This window comes from Rhinolophus sinicus, chromosome 17 (assembly GCF_057876585.1).
Source record: "Rhinolophus sinicus isolate RSI-liver-muscle chromosome 17, RSI-T2T, whole genome shotgun sequence".
Classification (NCBI taxonomy): domain Eukaryota; kingdom Metazoa; phylum Chordata; class Mammalia; order Chiroptera; family Rhinolophidae; genus Rhinolophus; species Rhinolophus sinicus.
This window is the reverse complement of record NC_142517.1, coordinates 164,253,713-164,271,528: the sequence shown is the minus strand read 5'-3', so window position 1 is coordinate 164,271,528 and position 17,816 is coordinate 164,253,713. Positions and strand designations below refer to the sequence as shown.

The 17,816-nt window shown below is 31.9% G+C and overlaps 1 protein-coding gene across 5 annotated transcripts in view; it reads right to left on the bottom strand.

Moving 5' to 3' along the window:
• Window positions 1-4,079: 4,079 nt before the first annotated feature.
• The window catches only part of MTX2 (metaxin 2), a 56,554-nt gene continuing 42,817 nt past the window's right edge, over window positions 4,080-17,816 (bottom strand). For all 5 annotated transcript variants that reach the window (XM_019739340.3, XM_074338403.2, XM_088794462.1 and 2 more), the window contains 7 exons: window positions 15,879-15,951; window positions 12,421-12,497; window positions 11,040-11,132; window positions 10,496-10,534; window positions 9,984-10,109; window positions 8,799-8,875; window positions 4,080-4,551 (listed from right to left, as the gene is read on the bottom strand). In XM_019739340.3, coding sequence (XP_019594899.1) covers window positions 4,368-4,551; window positions 8,799-8,875; window positions 9,984-10,109; window positions 10,496-10,534; window positions 11,040-11,132; window positions 12,421-12,497; window positions 15,879-15,951 — 669 coding nt within the window. In that variant the 3' untranslated portion in view covers window positions 4,080-4,367. The remainder of the gene's footprint in view (window positions 4,552-8,798; window positions 8,876-9,983; window positions 10,110-10,495; window positions 10,535-11,039; window positions 11,133-12,420; window positions 12,498-15,878; window positions 15,952-17,816) is intronic.

The window sequence follows — 17,816 nt, the reverse complement described above, 5'->3', positions numbered from 1 at the left end:
CTATAAAAAATGATTAAAGGTATAAAAAATAAGCCAATAGTAGAGATAAAATTGCTTCAATAAAAAACCTCAATCCAAAAGAAGGAAGAAAGAGATAAAAGAAATTGGAACAAGTAGAATAGAAAATATCTGGTAAAATATTTTAATCTACCTCTATCAAAAATTACATTAAATGTAAATACCCTAAACACACCAATTAAAAGAAATTGTCTGATCCAATTCTAAGCTGTTTATAAGAAAAATATTTTAAATAAAAGGGTGTAAGTAGTCTAAAAGTAAAATGATAAAAATATATAGACTTTGCAGGGGGCTGGGTGGCTCAGTTGGTTAGAGCATGAGCTCTGAACAACAGGGTTGCCAGTCTGATTCCCACATGGTGCAGCGAGCTGCACCCTCCACAACTAGAGTGAAGACAACAAGCTGCCGCTGAGCTTCCGGAGGGGCGGCCGATGGCTCAGTTGGTTAGAGCACGAGCTTGCCCTTTCAATTCCCGCATGGGATGGTGGGCTGTGCCCCCATGAAAATGGCGACTGGACTTGGAGCTGAGCTGCGCCCTCCACAACTAGATTGAAGGACAACGACTTGGAACTGATGAGCCCTGGAGAAACACACTGTTCCCCAATGGGAAAAAAAAAAAAAGCAATGAAAAGATAAAATATTTTTAAATATTTAAATACACACACACACACACACACACACACACACACACATATGGCCTTGCAAACATTAAATAAAACGAGTAGCTATATCAGATAAATAAATAACTAAATTAGTATCAGCTAAATAATTTCAGAGCAAGAAACATTACCAGGGATAAAGAAGAATATCAATAAAGGGATCAATTTTCCAAGAAATAATAATCCTAAATATATATACACCTAACAAGAAATCTTCAAAATGCATTAAGTAAATTGATAGAAATGAAAGAAGGAAAAAAGCCACAATTCAACAGTCCTTTCTCAGTAATGTAGAACAAGTAGGTAGAAAATTAATAGGGACATCAAAGACCTAAACACCACAATCAACCAATTAGACCAACTTAACATTTATAGAATACTCTAATAACAGCAAAATACACACTTTTCAAATGCAAATGGAATATTCACCAAGATAAACCATATTCTAGACCATAATGCAAACTTGAACAAATCTGAAAGAACTGAAATATACAGTATGTTCTAGAAACAGAAGAGAATTAAATTAGAAATCAATAGAATGGTATCTGGGAAATCCTCAAATATTTTCAAATTTAAAAGTACACTTACAAAATAACCCATGGATCAAAGAAATCACATGGGAATTAGGAAATAATTTGAATTCCAGGAAAAGTTTCAAAATCGCCTTGAAGCGTGAACTAGGCACTGGAATCTGTGCATAGCTTCCCAAGGGGAGTACTTCGAAGGTGACCATAGTGATATTCAGCAGAGGTATGTAGCACTTTTTCTAGGATGAATTCACGAATTTAATTGTCAGACCATGTTTATCAGCCCAGACATAATCAAACGTTTACAATATTTTTAAATTTAAGACTCAGTAAAATTTATAAATGATAGGAAGCAACTGGTTGTAATACTTTAAAAAAATTAAAATTAAAATTAAGTTCAAAAAGTTGTATCTTAAATTTACTTTAGAAATGTAGTAACTTGAACTGTCTCAATGTACAGCTACATTTTACCCATTCTCATTAAATGAAATCATAGATAACAGTAAGAAAAATACTAACTCATCTGGTCATCAAAAATGTACCAAAACAAATTATTAACGCATCTCTCAGATCGACAGTTTCTACTTTTTCTGGATTTAGGTTACCTAATGAATTAATACAATATCTATTCATCCAATATTCAAATCAATTAAGAAGTAGCAAAAGGGTTTCATAGAAGATAGTTATGCACATCATTCAAAAGTCATGAAATGACACTATAGACTGTACCTGTCTTGATTTCCTTTCTCACTACTTATGATTTTAATTTAAATAAGGGATCATGCTATTTATATTAAAATTCAGCATACATGTTAAGTATTTTGGCAGCAAGTACTTTGGCAGCAAAATAACATTTAATTCTTTGGTCAGCAAACTGGCTTTTCAGTGAAAATTTTTAGCTACTGTGACTTGGCTTTATGGACTCAAATTTAAAAGATAAAAGAAAGTAACTGAATCACCATAAGACATCAAGGTTTCTACCATGTTTCCCCGAAAATAAAACCTAGCCGGACCATCGCTCTAATGCGTCTTTTGGAGCAAAAATTAATATAAGACCTGGTGTTTTATATTATATATTATAACCAGGTCTTATATTAATTTTTTTCTCCAAAAGACGCAGTAGAGCTGATGGTCTGGCTAGGTCTTATTTTCGGGGAAACACGGTATTTTCTAATGTATTGTTTTGATGATCATTTACTCAACACTAGAGAGCAACTGGGCTGGAGAGTGATCGTAGACAGTAGTCTTAAATAACAGTAAATATCTCGACTTGATATAAAGTTCCTCGTATTAAGGTAAGAATATAGCCTGTTGTAATGATTAAGATTAAAATATCACAGCCCATGTTGCTGTAATATCTTCATGTCCAAAAATACTCAAAGAAAAGTCTAGATTGTATATACTGAGGTACAAATGGTACTAGTTCAATTAAATGAACCTTAGGGTAATATATATTTTTAAAAGCATCATTAAATACAAAACAATATTTAAAAATATATACCAAAAAAAACTCATCTTAAAAATTGTGCAAAAACACAGTTAACTTGGGATTTTTTATTTTAATAATAATACACATTACAAAATTAGTTCAGTATACCCCTTATATGGTATAAATCTACAGTTTTAAAGAAAAGTGCTGTGTTCCTTAAAAACTGAACAGATGCCAGACACCTGGGTTTGAATTCCAACTCAATTTACTAACCCCATGAGCCTAGGCAAGGTATTACCCTTTCCTTTTTCTTTTGTATTAGTTTCAAGTATTATCCTTTCACTGTCTCCATTTCCTCTTCTGTGAACTAGGGACAATCGTCACAGTATTTTTATAAGGACTAAATGAGTTTAAATGCCTGGTACATAAAAAGAAAACATAGGGGCCGGCCCAGTGGCTCAGGCGGTTAGAGCTCCATGCTCCTAACTCCGAAGGCTGCCAGTTCGATTCCCATATGGGCCAGTGGGCTCTCAATCACAAGGCTGCCAACTCAATTCCTTGAGTCCCGCAAGGGATGGTGGGCAGCGCCCCCTGCAACTAAAATTGAACACGGTACCTTGAGCTGAGCTGCCACTGAACTCCCGGATAGCTCAGTTGGTTGGAGTGCATCCTCTCAACCACAAGGTTGCCAGTTTGACTCCCACAAGGGATGGTGGGCTATGCCCCCTGCAACGAGCAACGGCAACTGGACCTGGAGCTGAGCTGCGCCCTCCACAACTAAGACTGAAAGGACAACAACTTAAAGCTGAACAGCACCCTCCACAGCTAAGATTGAAAGGACAACAACTTGACTTGGAAAAAAGGCCTGGAAGTACACACTGTTCCCCAATGAAGACCTGTACCCCTTCCCCAATAAAAATCTTTAAAAAAAAAAAAAAAGGAAAACGTAAAAGTACATTATTCTAGACATTTTCAAGAAATGATTTTTAAAATAAAATATATAAAATATTAGAAAATTTGAAAGGGACACAACATATAATCCTTAGTGCTTCCATATAAATGCTGGTTGATACTTCTGTGAAAACCATCCTACCTTCCCCACAAAAGGAATAAAACAGCATTATTAAAACATTCTTGTCTCAATAAGGTCCTTAAAACAATTCCTTTATCAAATGTAAATTATACCTGCTCTGATGAAATGTTTTTAAATTCAATTAAGTTTAGATATGAAGAAATGTTTTTAAATAGTAATCTGTTCCAAGATTTGATCGTCACATTTTCTAAAAGCATACTTGTGAAGAACATCTTTCCTATGACCAGGTTTACCATGTATCTAGCAAAGTAATCTTGGGAATACGGAACACAAATTACTTGCCGTAGAAAAGATACTCTATGTATGATGCTCAGAGAGAGGCTTTCAGAAAAATCAAGTAAATACACCAGCCATACAGTTGTATAAGGTTTATTTTTATGTGCATACACGTTTCAAGAAAACAAAATTTTTCAGATATAGAGTACAGCATATCTAATGAAGTCATTCAGAATTATTTTAATGTGTACACAAATAACAGTATAAAGTACATGTATAGGATACATTAATTATATAATTTGTTTTGAGGTTTCAAAAAGCAGTGTTTTGGTTTTAAAATTCTGATACCATTATCATATCATTCAAGTAACATATATTTCAAAAGTTAAATTTTGTTCACTAATAACTAAATTAACACATAATTCTTAAGACAATCTGATGGATAAGCTGCCTTTACCACGATCTTCAAAATAGTGCTGTTCAATTCTTCTACAGAAAGCAAGGAGGTTGCTATAGTTTTTCACCTTCTCAGAAAGTTCATCATTGGTCAACTGTGTGGTAAGAATGGTATACAGATGGCCAAATACCAGTGCATCTAGTTCAGTGGGCCTGAAACAAAAGTAAAAATGACAGTAACACAGATAGCATTTAACTTGTATGGTAGGATATATACAATTTAAAAAAAACATTTTATTCATCTATTTAAAAGAAAAAGGTCACAGAAAAAAAAACAAATCCTACCCCAATTTGATAACAGAATTTATTCTGTTTTAACTTGGAGTTTGTTGTAAGACATGAAAAAAAAGATCTTTAAAACTATGATTTCCTAGTTGTGTGACTTGTTTATTGAAGTAGTATTATTTAAATGTGTTAAAATAATATTGGTTTAATTGATTGTATTCACTTTACTCATTAATTTATTCACTAAGTAAATAAGCAGGTCTCCAATGTGCCAGGAACTATGTCAGATACTAGAGATCTCAAAACAAGAAATATCTTCTAAGACATGGACACAAAACAAATTACCAAAACACAATTTACTAAGTGCTTTAATAGATGTATAAATAAAATGCTGTCAAAGCTCAGAGGATTTCACTGTGGTGCTGGCACAACAAAATGAGACCTGATTACCCAGTCATATATTACCAGCATGATTTCATTTTAATTTTACCACTTTTAAAGTAACTTAGCTTTCTGAAGGAGACATAATCATAAAGATACCTTCAACAAAAATTTTTCTAAGGTTTTTTTCCCTTTAATTATGTATTACTAACAAAAAAATTAAATTTATCTACCTCACCTCTAATGGACTATAAATGATGCATCACCAATGCACATTATATTAAAATAATTACTAGCACAATATTCCTAAAAATGTTCACTAAGTTTTCTTTCCCATCACACTGCTAACCTGTCATGTCTTCAGACTACTAGAAATAATCTACTAGAAATCATACTACTAGAAATATCCTTTCTTTATATACCAGTCACCAATCTTCAGGATGGTCCTTCAAGTTTGTAAATCAAGCCCCTTGTCATCAACCTTTTCTATATTTTTCCTTTGGGTATTTTTGAGCAATTTCCCCTTAATTTTCTTAACTGGTGATTTCTTAATTAAATAAACCTCAACAAAATCCTATTCCTCCCTGACATTTTTCAAATTAAAATTCCCAAATATAATTTTTGCACCATTTCTTCGGTACACTTCTCCATCAGTATATGAAGGTATATTTTCAAATTTTACCATCTACTTTATGGTTAATAGCAGTATTTTTTCTTTTTAAAATCTAACTCCTTTTCCAGTTTCTCATTCAACTTAACCTAGTTTTAACCAACATTTATTGAGCTTCTAGCTTGCACAGACCTACAAGGAGCTCATAAATGCTTTAAAAGTATAACTTTTTCTATCCTGATTACATTTAGGAAAAAAATACATTATTTTTCTACTCTTTCTTCCCCTTTATTAAAAAAGTAGCATAAAACTATACTTTAAGAACAGTTTTAGTTTCTCATTCCCAGTCTACACTCAACCAGGTGAAGGGAACAAATGACGCAGCAGTCTTTGTGTGGGTGTCTTAACGGGTATCACACATCAGCAAGACAGCACGTACATAACAGGTAGTACGCGTTTTGTTTTAGTTGCATTTCAGAAATATGATTTAAATAAATATTTAAAAGCTATCAACACTATATATTTTGAAGGATAAAAAGGCCATCAATGTTATTATCTACCTTGTATCATTTCTAATTTTTTTCAAATTCATTTTCCTTTTGCCTTTCCACCATTTAGCTTCTTTGTCTTCTTTTTTCCCTATTACTAATCTTCCTGCAAGATCTCCCTCCACTCCCCTTTCCCTTTCCCTCATCAAGTAAAGTTATTAGGTTTCTTTCATGAGCCCTCTCAACATCCCCGTAGGTAAGCTATGAGAAAAGCTGACTCTAATTTAAGAGGGTAAGGGGAAGATACACAGGGAAATAAAGTAACCTGCCAAAGTTTGGTATATGTTAGAGCCAAGAATAGAATTCAGGGCCTCTGACTTGGAATCCAATACTACATATCTTGACTTAAGCCAGTGCCCTATTCATTAAGGTACAGTGTCTCCCAAAGTAATGATGCCTGCGACAGATAAAGAAATGAGAAAAATTTTGCCACAACCAAGTAAAAATACAATTTCTTTTTTCATAAATTTAGTTTACTTGCATGTTAACATTAATTAAACAATTGGATCAAATTAAAACAAAAAACTAAATCTATTCTATTCATTAATCATAACTGTTAGGGAAAAATGTTTACCTAAGTCTCATATGAGGTAAAATTATTTCAAAAACCTACATCTTACTATCAATTAAACAGTTCCTCAATAGCAAACCTTTGGTTTCGCACCTGTTCTAAATTTTTAATTTTTAATTACAAGTTTAAATATAATTGTACCCTCATGAAGAAAAAAATATTTTGACATTTCTACTGAATCACGTGTCAAATGATACCTGATTACTAACTCTGATACTGAATTTACGTGAGAAGAAAAATAAGTTAGATATATGCTCCTGGCCTCCCATAAAGACAGCTTGTGTAACAAAACTCCTAACACAGGATGATGCACTTCAAACAATAAAACACACCCCTCTGAGCTTTTCAACTCCTAAGAATTCCTAGATCAGAAAGAAAAGAAACTACATAATACTACTATTTGGATACGTTTCTTTTGTATTAGAGACAAAACAAATAGACTCTGCATAGCAAACACCACTAGAAATATGAGCATAGCTGTAGAAGCTTTCCCTTACAGGATTTCATGAGTTGGAGCTCTAAGACCTTTCTGCTTCAGAGATCAACAGACTCCAATTTTATTTTAATATCAGTTACATGTAGTATATATTAATATAATTTAAATATTTCCAACCTATCAAATAGTCATTTTTGCTACAAATATTAATATATCTACCGAAAGATGTATGATATGGCTATAGAAGATGAATGCCAATGAAGAAAGAATAAATAATAGCAAATAAAGCTATCAACCTAAAAAATAAAAAGCAAGAAAATTTTATTAAAAAGCCAAGAAAAGGTTAGAACTTCTAAGCAAATCACTGAGATTAAAATGCTAATTTAAACCCATCTTAAACTGGATCACAGGATAGCTGACTCTGATACACTAAAATTATAACTTTAAAAAAAAAAAGAAAATCCATTCTTTATATTAGATTTTCTTTTCCAAATTACAAAAAAAATTCTGTCTTAATGAAATATGAATTACTCAACTTACTTATATAAATATTTAATCTATATCCTTCATATTCATTTCTGGGCTTTACAAATAATGTCACCAACTTTTAAAAGATAAGTTCATAATAGTGCTGTCTATCCAACAATATTTTTTATTGTTTAGTTTTATTCACTTTTCTAGTCCCCAGGGTATCACCCTATACAGACAAGTATTTTAACAGTACTTTGCAAGTTTAGAATTTTGTTAATTAAAGTGTCATAGTTCCAAACAAATGAGAAACAAAAACTCAGGCACAGACAATAGTTTAGTGGTTACCAGAGGTTAAGGAGGGAGGGAGGTGGTAGATGAGGGTAAAGGGGATCAAATATATGGTGATGGAAGGAGAACTGACTCTGGGTGGTGAACACACAATGGGATTTATAGATGATGTATTACAGAATTATACACCTGAAACCTATGTAACTTTACTAACTATTGTCACCACAATAAACTTTAATTAAAAAAAAGAAAAGGAAAAAGAAAGCAACAAAATGTCATAGTTCCATACATAACACCTTGAACTACCTCTAGTAGAACCTCTATCATATCACACACTAATGACTGGTTTACCTATCTTAGAAATTTTATTTTATTTTATTGGGGAACAGTGTGTTTCTCCAGGGCCTATCAGCTCCATCATTATCCTTCAATCTAGTTATGGAGGGTGCAGCTCAGCTCCACGTCCAGTCGCCGTTAACCGAGCCATGTGGCCACCCCTCTGGAAGCTCAGCAGGAGCTCGTTGCCTTCAATCTAGTTGTGGAGGGCACAGCTCACTGGCCCATGTGGGAATCGAACCGGCAATCCCGTTGTTAAGAGCTCACGCTCTAACCAACTGAGCCACCGGCCACCGATCTTAGAAATTCTTAATGGCAAGAACCCGTTTGAGAAATCTCAGTCTCCCAGAGCCTACCGTAGCACGATGCCTGACTCCCATGAAGTGCTAATTAAATGTCTAATGAAGGCAAAATAAATTTAAGTATATAATCTTTTCATAAATATTTCTCGATAAAACAATTCCTCTATGATAAAATAATTTTGTAATCTAACAGTACAGAAAAAAACTAAGTAAAAAAAAAAAATTTTCTTACTGCTTATTGAAGAAATATGGTTGTGTTCCCAGTCTTTGAGAAAGAGCTTGACAGCACTGGTCTACATCTTCTAAGACCTAATACAGGCAATAGACCCCAAAGGAAAATATTTAAATTAGCAAAACAGTAAAATGTGTCTAAAACAATTTACTTCACTGTTTATAACAAATATATAAATTCAGGTAACCTTTTATAATACATTTAAATCAGACTATAGATCACATATAGAACATTAAGTAATGCTTTCTATATAAAAAAATAGGAAGAAAATTTGAGAGCTAATTTCCTTTCAATGCAAGTACAATTAAGTTACTTATAAGGATTACTTTTCAAGAAAGACTTAATCTCAACACTGCACTCCCTACAAAAACGTTTTCCTAAATCTATATATTCAAATTATTTGACATATATAAAATAACCTGCTTTATAAAGATGACCCTGATGACTCACCATAAATAAAAGCATTTGAGTTGTTTTTCCACTAGTGGAGATGGATTTTATTTACTGCATCACTATTCATTTTCCGAATCCCCCTTGCAGCCAATGGCACACATTAGTGAGTTGGCTGGCCAGGACCAAGGGTAGCCTTGGAAGAGAGACATTAAATTGTCTAAGGATGTTCAAACTCATGACCTTGACAAGATTTGTATTTTTTAATCTTGCTACTTCAGTAAATTTAAGAGCAAAAACACAAACAAAAAAAGATATATTAAGTACTGTACTTAACTTCTATTTTAAGCCCTGATGACGCAGATTGATATTTATTTGCAAAAAAGATGCCCACAATGTATTGCTGAATGGGAAAAAAATCAGCTTATAGAGTAGCAGGTATGATTCCATTTGAGGAAAATGTTATTAAGAGACATCGAGAAAAATGCTCTCAAAATAGTTAACTGCGACAATTTCAAGATGGTAGAATTTCAGGCAATTTTTATTTCCTTTTTGAACTTTTCTGTATTATTTAATTTGTTTTATAATAAGCACATGTGATGTTTATAAAACAAAACTATTTCATGTCAGAGAAAATAAAAGGAAATGTTTTGTTAATTTTTTATTATGTTGGGATTTCTTAAAATCCCAGCTATCAATACAAAGGACTATCAATACAAAAAAAATGAATTTCTTAATGCTTTAAAGGCTTTTCTTAAATGCACTGAGGGTTTTGTAAACTTCGATCTGACTGACCTGGTCCAGAGTCTTGTTACCCCATCCAATAGCTTTCATCTTACGTTTGACTTCCCACTGTTTCTGATAGGCCAAAATATGATTCAGAGGCCAAGGGTAAGGAGATCCATACCTAGCATGAGTGATCTAAAGCAAAAAAGATTGTTAAAAACGTGATTCTTTCTGAAAACAAAGCGTCTTTTTACAAATAGAATTCTAGGGGAAATATATGTTCAGAGAACACAAGTAGAACAATCTGGAAAAAACACATAGCTTGCAATCTAAAAAATTAAAATTTTAAAACATTCTCTTTAAAAATATATAAACTTTTATGTACTTTGCAACCAGTTATATCAAACAATGACACATAGCTTCCCTAAAATGTATGTGCAAGCAAAATTAAAGTAAGTGAAAAACTATATCACTAATGGTATAAACCACCATGTTTCATTTATGAGCAGGGACTTATGATTCTGAGCAAAAGTGTTTTCTCATTAAACTTTAATTAAGATGAATGCTGCAGAACCACTCACCTCCCCTACTGTAGCTTCATCACACCACTGAAGATACAACTAGGAACAAAAGAACAGTCACTGAAACTTTAGAATACCAAAGAGAAAATGGATGAAAATAAAGTTATTTCTTGCCATGGTAATTTTTTATAAGCCAATTTTATAAAAGTCACATATGTGAGGGTTGTTTTTTTTCTTTGCTAATGTTGCTATACATAATAATTAAATGTAATGGCAGTATTTAAGAAAAATATTTCTTATTCACATAGTACATTTCTAAATACCATTAAAGTGTTTTATAGATATTATTTAAGTAAACTTCACAAGGCCAAAGTAAAATAATAAGTTAGCAAGAATCACTCCTTTTTACATACAGAAAAATTAGAATTGAAAATGTCAGGCAACTTGTTCAAAGATAATGATCAAGTAATTTGGGTAAGCATCCTCACCCTAGAATTACTTGACTATTTTCCTATTTCTCAATAACTTTAAAATAACCCATAAGAAAGATGATCTTTTATGAGAGAAAAAGCTTATTTTCAAGGCCTATTATTTTCTATCATACCTCTGCAGTTAACAGCATATTGTTGACTAATTCCATGTAGGCTTTCATTTCTGCTTTTTGGACTTCATCCAGCCCATCACTAAGAGAATGGCCCTAAAGGGAATTTAAAAAAATTTAAGAGCATCATATTAAATATACAAAAACTTTCAGTTATCTTACTACCAAGTAATATAACATCAATCTTTTTACTGCAAATGTCCAATGGACTGATTTCCAAAATGCCTAAAACATAATTATTTTATATGAAAAAATAATATCGCTACAAACTATTAATAAGCAGTATTTATTTGTCATTATAAAAATGTATCTTTCAATGGATAAAATTATATTATCAATTATTTCACCAAAGAAGAACATACGAATGGTCAGTAAACCTTGTTATTTTAAGAAACTAATCTTATTAGTAATAAAATAAATGCCAAAAGATACATATGTTGCTTATACAGTGGTCAAAGATGAAAAAAATGTTAGTAAAGGTATAGGGAAATAGACACTAATTTTTAAATTCTAATATGCTATAGGAATGAATGGATGCATAAAATAATATAACCGTTAGTTCAATCTGGCAATGTGTTTTAAGATTTTAAAAATGCATACCCTATAACATCGTAATATCACTCTTAGGAATTTATCCTAAGGAGATAATCTGACAAGTGTACAAAGGTATATGTACAAGAATATTTATCTTAGCACTCCATAACAGCAAAAAATTGGCAACAACTTAAGTGTGCATCAGTAAAGACTTAAGTAAATAAATTATAATACATCCATATAACAGAATATTATACGAGACTTTAAAAGGACAATGCATACATAAACACTTGTATATGTATGTATGTATGTATAGTCATTAACATGGAATGATTTCCAAACACAGTGATGATTTTAAAAGGCGAGCTGCAAAATAACTAATAATAGTATAGGCCATATTTTTCAATATATGCAAAAGGAAAAGTCTGGAAGTATGTTCCCAAAAATGTTAATGGAGGTTGTCCTTCGATAACTATTAAAATTTAAATGAATAATTCAAATGGATAAATTAATACATTCAACTTTTAAACATATCATATCTCTCTTCTCAAATGTTCACTTGATATTTTACATTAATAACAACTTAACAGTTTTTATTTATGACCAGAATTCTTATAAGCATCAAGTCAGAAAATTATGTATTATTTTGGAAAGATCTAATTACCTCTTTTGCATTGATTTACATTATGAGAAAAAAACTTACATTTAAAAAATATTTCTCCAGTAGTTTATATTGGTATTTTATAAAACTAGATTACAATCAATGTAAATCTTAAGACATGCTAAAGAATGATGAATGACATATTTAAGAATAACTGTGATCAAATGCATTTAGTATCTTTTTTATTACCTTAGCTTTAACGAATTGGACTATTGGACCAAGTTCTGATACTACTTGATTTCCTACATGAATAAAAGGTACTTTACCTGTTGAGGGGAAAAAAAAAAATGTGTGAAAATACTTTCAGTAAATTAAAGTTTGTGCTAATAAAAAAGGAAATTAACACAAAACTAGGATATGCTTTATTAATACAAAAATTTCATAACACTATACCTTTTGAAAATTATAGTTAAATGTATATGTTAAATTCTATAAATTTTTAAACACTGATTACTGATTTTAAAAAAGAAAAAGGCGATTCGTTTCTAGAGTTCTCACTTGTATATAATAACAGATCATAATATTCCCTTTTCAGAGCTAACACTAGTAAAATCACTATATAACAGTTAATACTCAAACTCAAAAATTCAAATTACACAAACCAAGCCCAGACATTGGTTCATGGTTCAAAGAAATTTAACTAGGCTTTCTCTTCAGAGTACAATGAGTCAATCTGTACTTTACACTACATTAAAGGAGACCTTTACATCTTCTACTTTTAAGTTGCAGATACCCATTAAAGTCAATATTTTAAGTACATATTGGTGGATTAATACATGTCTGACTCAAAAATATCAGGAATTAAGAGAATTAGCAATCTTTGAAAGTATGTTAGTTTATGAATTATAATAGAAAGTATGATCCCAACACATGTGGGGAGAAAACAAACCAAGTAGGATGCTTATAAAAACTAGTTTCTCTAAATAAATGCCACATTAAAAAAGTAATTATTTCATATAAAAATAGTTGATGAGATCATCAGAGATAATGAAAACAAAACAGTCTCCAAATAACAATAAAGTTTACCCCAAAACCTAGAGGATGAAAACTTGCTGTCAGACCTAGTTCAAACAGAGTTCACACTAACAGCAGGCTTCTTCATGGTCCTTTTCAATAGATTCACTCCTCTGCGGCTCAGTCAGCCTGAGGGTAATGGATGAGGTGCACAGCACCAACAAAAGCTTCATCTGCATCCATAGGCTAACACATTACAAAGGAAAGGCAGGCCTTTTGGAACACAACCACTCAATAGATGTATTTAGAAGACATTTCCATGTTACCAATATAGAAACACCGAATTCTGTATTCCTTTCTTCTACTACTTTATAAATCTTGCAAAAAAGAATTTCTTATCTGGGTCGTTAGGTCATATTGTTTTTAACTTGGGATAAAATCCTTGTAACTACAATACTGATAGAAATAGTGCAGGTCTTCTGAGACAAAATGATCTGAGAATGAAAACTAGTTGTGAATGAATGCCCAGACCGAAGGGTATTTCTGGGGTGTAACATTTTTGAGAGCAGAGTATACTATATTTCTCATTTTCAATAACCAGTTTGGAGTTCTTGGAAGGAAGAGATTTCGTTTTATTTCTTTTCTTAAAAATACTTTGAGCACTGTAGAGTCTGAAACAGGGAAGCAGTTTGGGTAGTCTGAGTACTTAAATATCTCTAAATATAAATAGATATAGAAAAATCAAGGCAACAAATTAAAAGTGAATAATGTTTTCTGTCACTTGCCTGACTCAGAGTGGACCTAATGTTATATCCTTATTATGGCAGGTATCAGGCAAAAGCAAAGAAAGACAGTTATTCTCTCGCACCAACCAAAGGTTATAAAAGAGAACTGAGGGCACTGTTTCTCACTTCAGGCAGAATAATCATTTTTAGAACTTTTATTTCCAAAGAAAGCAAGAAGATTTTGCCAAGCAAGTACGCATATTCCGAGACTATTCGAAAGGACCTTGGATGTCATCCAATCCAACCATCTCATATTACAGATGAAGTCATGGGGACTCCAAGAAGAGAAGTAAAATTTCCCAAAGAAATTGTTAATATGTGACAAAGTCACAGAAGAATTAGAGTAAAAGTTTCTTAACTCTTAGCCAAGCGATCTTCTGACTGTTCCATAATGCTCTCTGTTTTAAAAATCTTCCAAAAGATCAAACAACCAAATAAAATGGAACACATTCCCCTGATCACCCTAAATAATATGATGAAAGAGAATACTAGAGATATGATGAAACTTAAATATCTTAATAGAAAGTATCATTTTCATCTACCTATAGGAGATTCCTATGAATGTATTATTGTACGGTACAATACAATAATATGGTAGGTATGTATTATTGTAGTCTATAATATTTATCTGTTTGTCTTTCATAGAGTCTATAAATAGTAGATAGATATCTACCTAGAGTATACTAAGTACAGTCATTTTAGGAAACATGGATATGACTTCTCCTCATTTGCCAAAGATATCAACTTCAGTATATGATTACTAACCTTTTTATATGTGTATCTATACTCTTTTTGTATGACTACACAGAGGAAAAAGACGGAACCCAATATAAGTCATTTCACCAGAATTGTGTAAAATTTATAAAACCTATATATAAAATTAACACAAAATGAGTCAATTAGTGGTCTTCAAGAATCTAAAATATGTCTATGTTTATAAATCTAGAAATTCTTTTATGGAAATGTTTTAAAATATACATTCATAAATCTATAAATGTTGATGTATTCATATAGAATTTTCAGCATGTTTGGAGAGGGTGTCTTCACAGCTTTTGACAATTATTACCACCCTTAAGGACTTAAGATGGAAAAAAACGTTTACGACAAGTTATTACAATGAAGAAATGGATAAATGCCTCCGTAAAAGCAATGTAACACACTTATGACAATCAGTTATAGTCACTGAATTTATTCATAAAGGAATGATTTTGTGTTATTGCTCCAGCAAAACCATAGTTATAATAATCCATATCAATTCTATTTAACATTTATGTATTAGCTTTGTGGCACTGTATTTTTTATATTAAAAATTATCTGAACTGTATTTATTTAAAACTGCATTTTACTAATATATGATACACAGAAAAGCAATACTGATTTAAAAAATAGCAGAAAGGCTATAAACTTAATAAAAAGTATCCTAAAAACTGTTAAAGTAAAACAAAAAAAATTAGAAACCAAAAGCATTCAGAGATGACTTTAAGATCTATGACAAGTTAATTATTCCACAATCTCTCTTTCATCTTTATAATGGGAGAATATAATTTAGAGAAGTCTGTTTAATAACAAATAGATTCATTAATATTAAAATTTGTTTTCTGAGAAAACAGTCCTATGTATGTAAGTAAGACTGGGGAAATCTGAGATTATGTGTTTTCTTAATATTTACTATTTAAAATATTCCCATAACTTTCCAGTAACCATCTCTGACCACAGAGCTGAAATGAACAATCATGACCACCCACGATGTCAAGTTTGCACTTGTTACTTTATAAAACCTGGGGAAATTCTTCAAAGGGAAAACCAAAAAATAGGCATTTTAAAATCTAGATATAAACTGAACTAGGACTGCAATTTTATCAATGAAGAATATTAACAAAGAAAAAAATTAGAAAGAAAAACACTTACCAGATGGAGACATATATTCTGCATTTGCCCTACAAACCACTTTGATAGGCAAATTACACATTTGCAAAAAAGCCTGTAAATCAAGAGAAGTATATAGTGAGCCTAGAGAAAGTATATGCATATTTGAACACAACTGTTTAAAAATTTCTTAATAGTGTATATAGGAACACTTTATTGGAAAGGAATCAATGAATTTAAAGTGAAAGAGCTGTATTCCAAACAAAAATAAAATGTTATTTCACTACTAAAAAAATCAATATGACTTAGACACCAGTAAATGTTTGAAACTTAAAGCATTTATATACATTTAAGGGAGGAAATGTAAATTACGCACATTTATTTTACTGTATTAGTTTATGTAAGTCAGCGATACTATATATTGCTTTAATTTTCTTTAAGAGATGAGTCAAGTCCAAATTTTGTAAGGTATTGCTTAACTCCACTACTCTTTATAGCATCATCATCTTTCTTGTCTTAGGGGAAAACTCTCAAAATGTTATTTCTGCTACTTCAAAGTTCTCTCCAATAATACTAAATATCCTAATGTAGATTTTATGCTAATTCACTTCTTAAAACCACAATTGTTTATTTTCACTTTGTTTATAGTAACAAAAAATAAGCAACTTAAATATCTAATAATAGGAAATGGGTAAATTATTTATGGTAAATTCCAACCATGGAATGCTATCCAATTTTTAAAAATCAAACTTTTAAAGAATTTTTTATGACAGGAAAATGTCCATATCACAATATTAAGTGAAAAAATGCAAAACTGTATAGATTATATATACGAATTCATTTTTAAATGTTTTTAAGACATCAGTAAACACTTTGCCAAACCTATATGCCTTCTAACTGGTCCTCTCCACTATCTTCTGTAACACTCAAAGCTGACCTTGTTCTCTCTCCTATGACATGTAGGTTTCTGTTTCTCCACTCACTAAATTTCCCTGTCTTCTTTCTATAAAATTATTCAATTGGGGGAAGTCATAGGTTACAATGGCTCTAATTACCACATACAAACTAAAAAACAAACTTTTACCTCTTAAAACTGAGAGAACTACTATAAACAGCAGTCAAATGTCAGCTGAGACAAATTAATACATAACAAAACTATTACTTATTATATATTAAGATTATGAATAGAACAGCCTGCCCTACCCAATAAAGATTTCTCCTAAGATTGCCTATTATACTTCCTTCCTTAGTTCTACATTGGAAATCAGTCTTAAGACTCTTGTTACATAGTATGAATAATAAACAGTGATTATTATCTTGTACAAAGTACTCATTTTACCTAAAAGTGTGTCAATTCTCTTCTTCAAATCTGTTTTCCAGGAATGCTTCTCTAAAAAGAAACCCTACATGAGTCTGATCCCTCTCTACTTAAACACCCTCTGATTCCTGCATTGCTCTGATGTCCCCAAGTAAATGTAGTATCTTAGGAATAGGTTTTAATTTTTTGTAATTCTGCCCCAATCCTCATCGCCCTCACTTTTCCACAGCTAGCATGAGATGGTGCACTACTTACAATAAGCAGTCAATGTTTAGTGACTGAGCCAAACAAAGTTCCCAGAGTTTACGGTGACAGAGGCTGCTAGTCAACCCCCCACACAGTATGTTCTCCTCTTTCTCTACAGTGGTAGAACCCATGAATTTTATCTTCACACATGGCTGCCTGAAATAAGAACTTTATTTCCCAGGATCCCTTACAATTGGGTGTGGCCAATGTCTAAATTCTGGCCAATGGGACTTTAAAGTTCTGGGCAACTGCTGGGAAGTTTCTGTAAGAGGAACTTTTTCTCCTTCTTGCTGATTAGAAAGAATGTGAAAACAGTGACCACAGCCACAGAGGCCAAACTAAGCCATGAAGCAGATGCTCCGTGTTGGAGATGATAGAGCAACAAGAGCAAAGCAGCCTAATGAGGTCTTTGATAA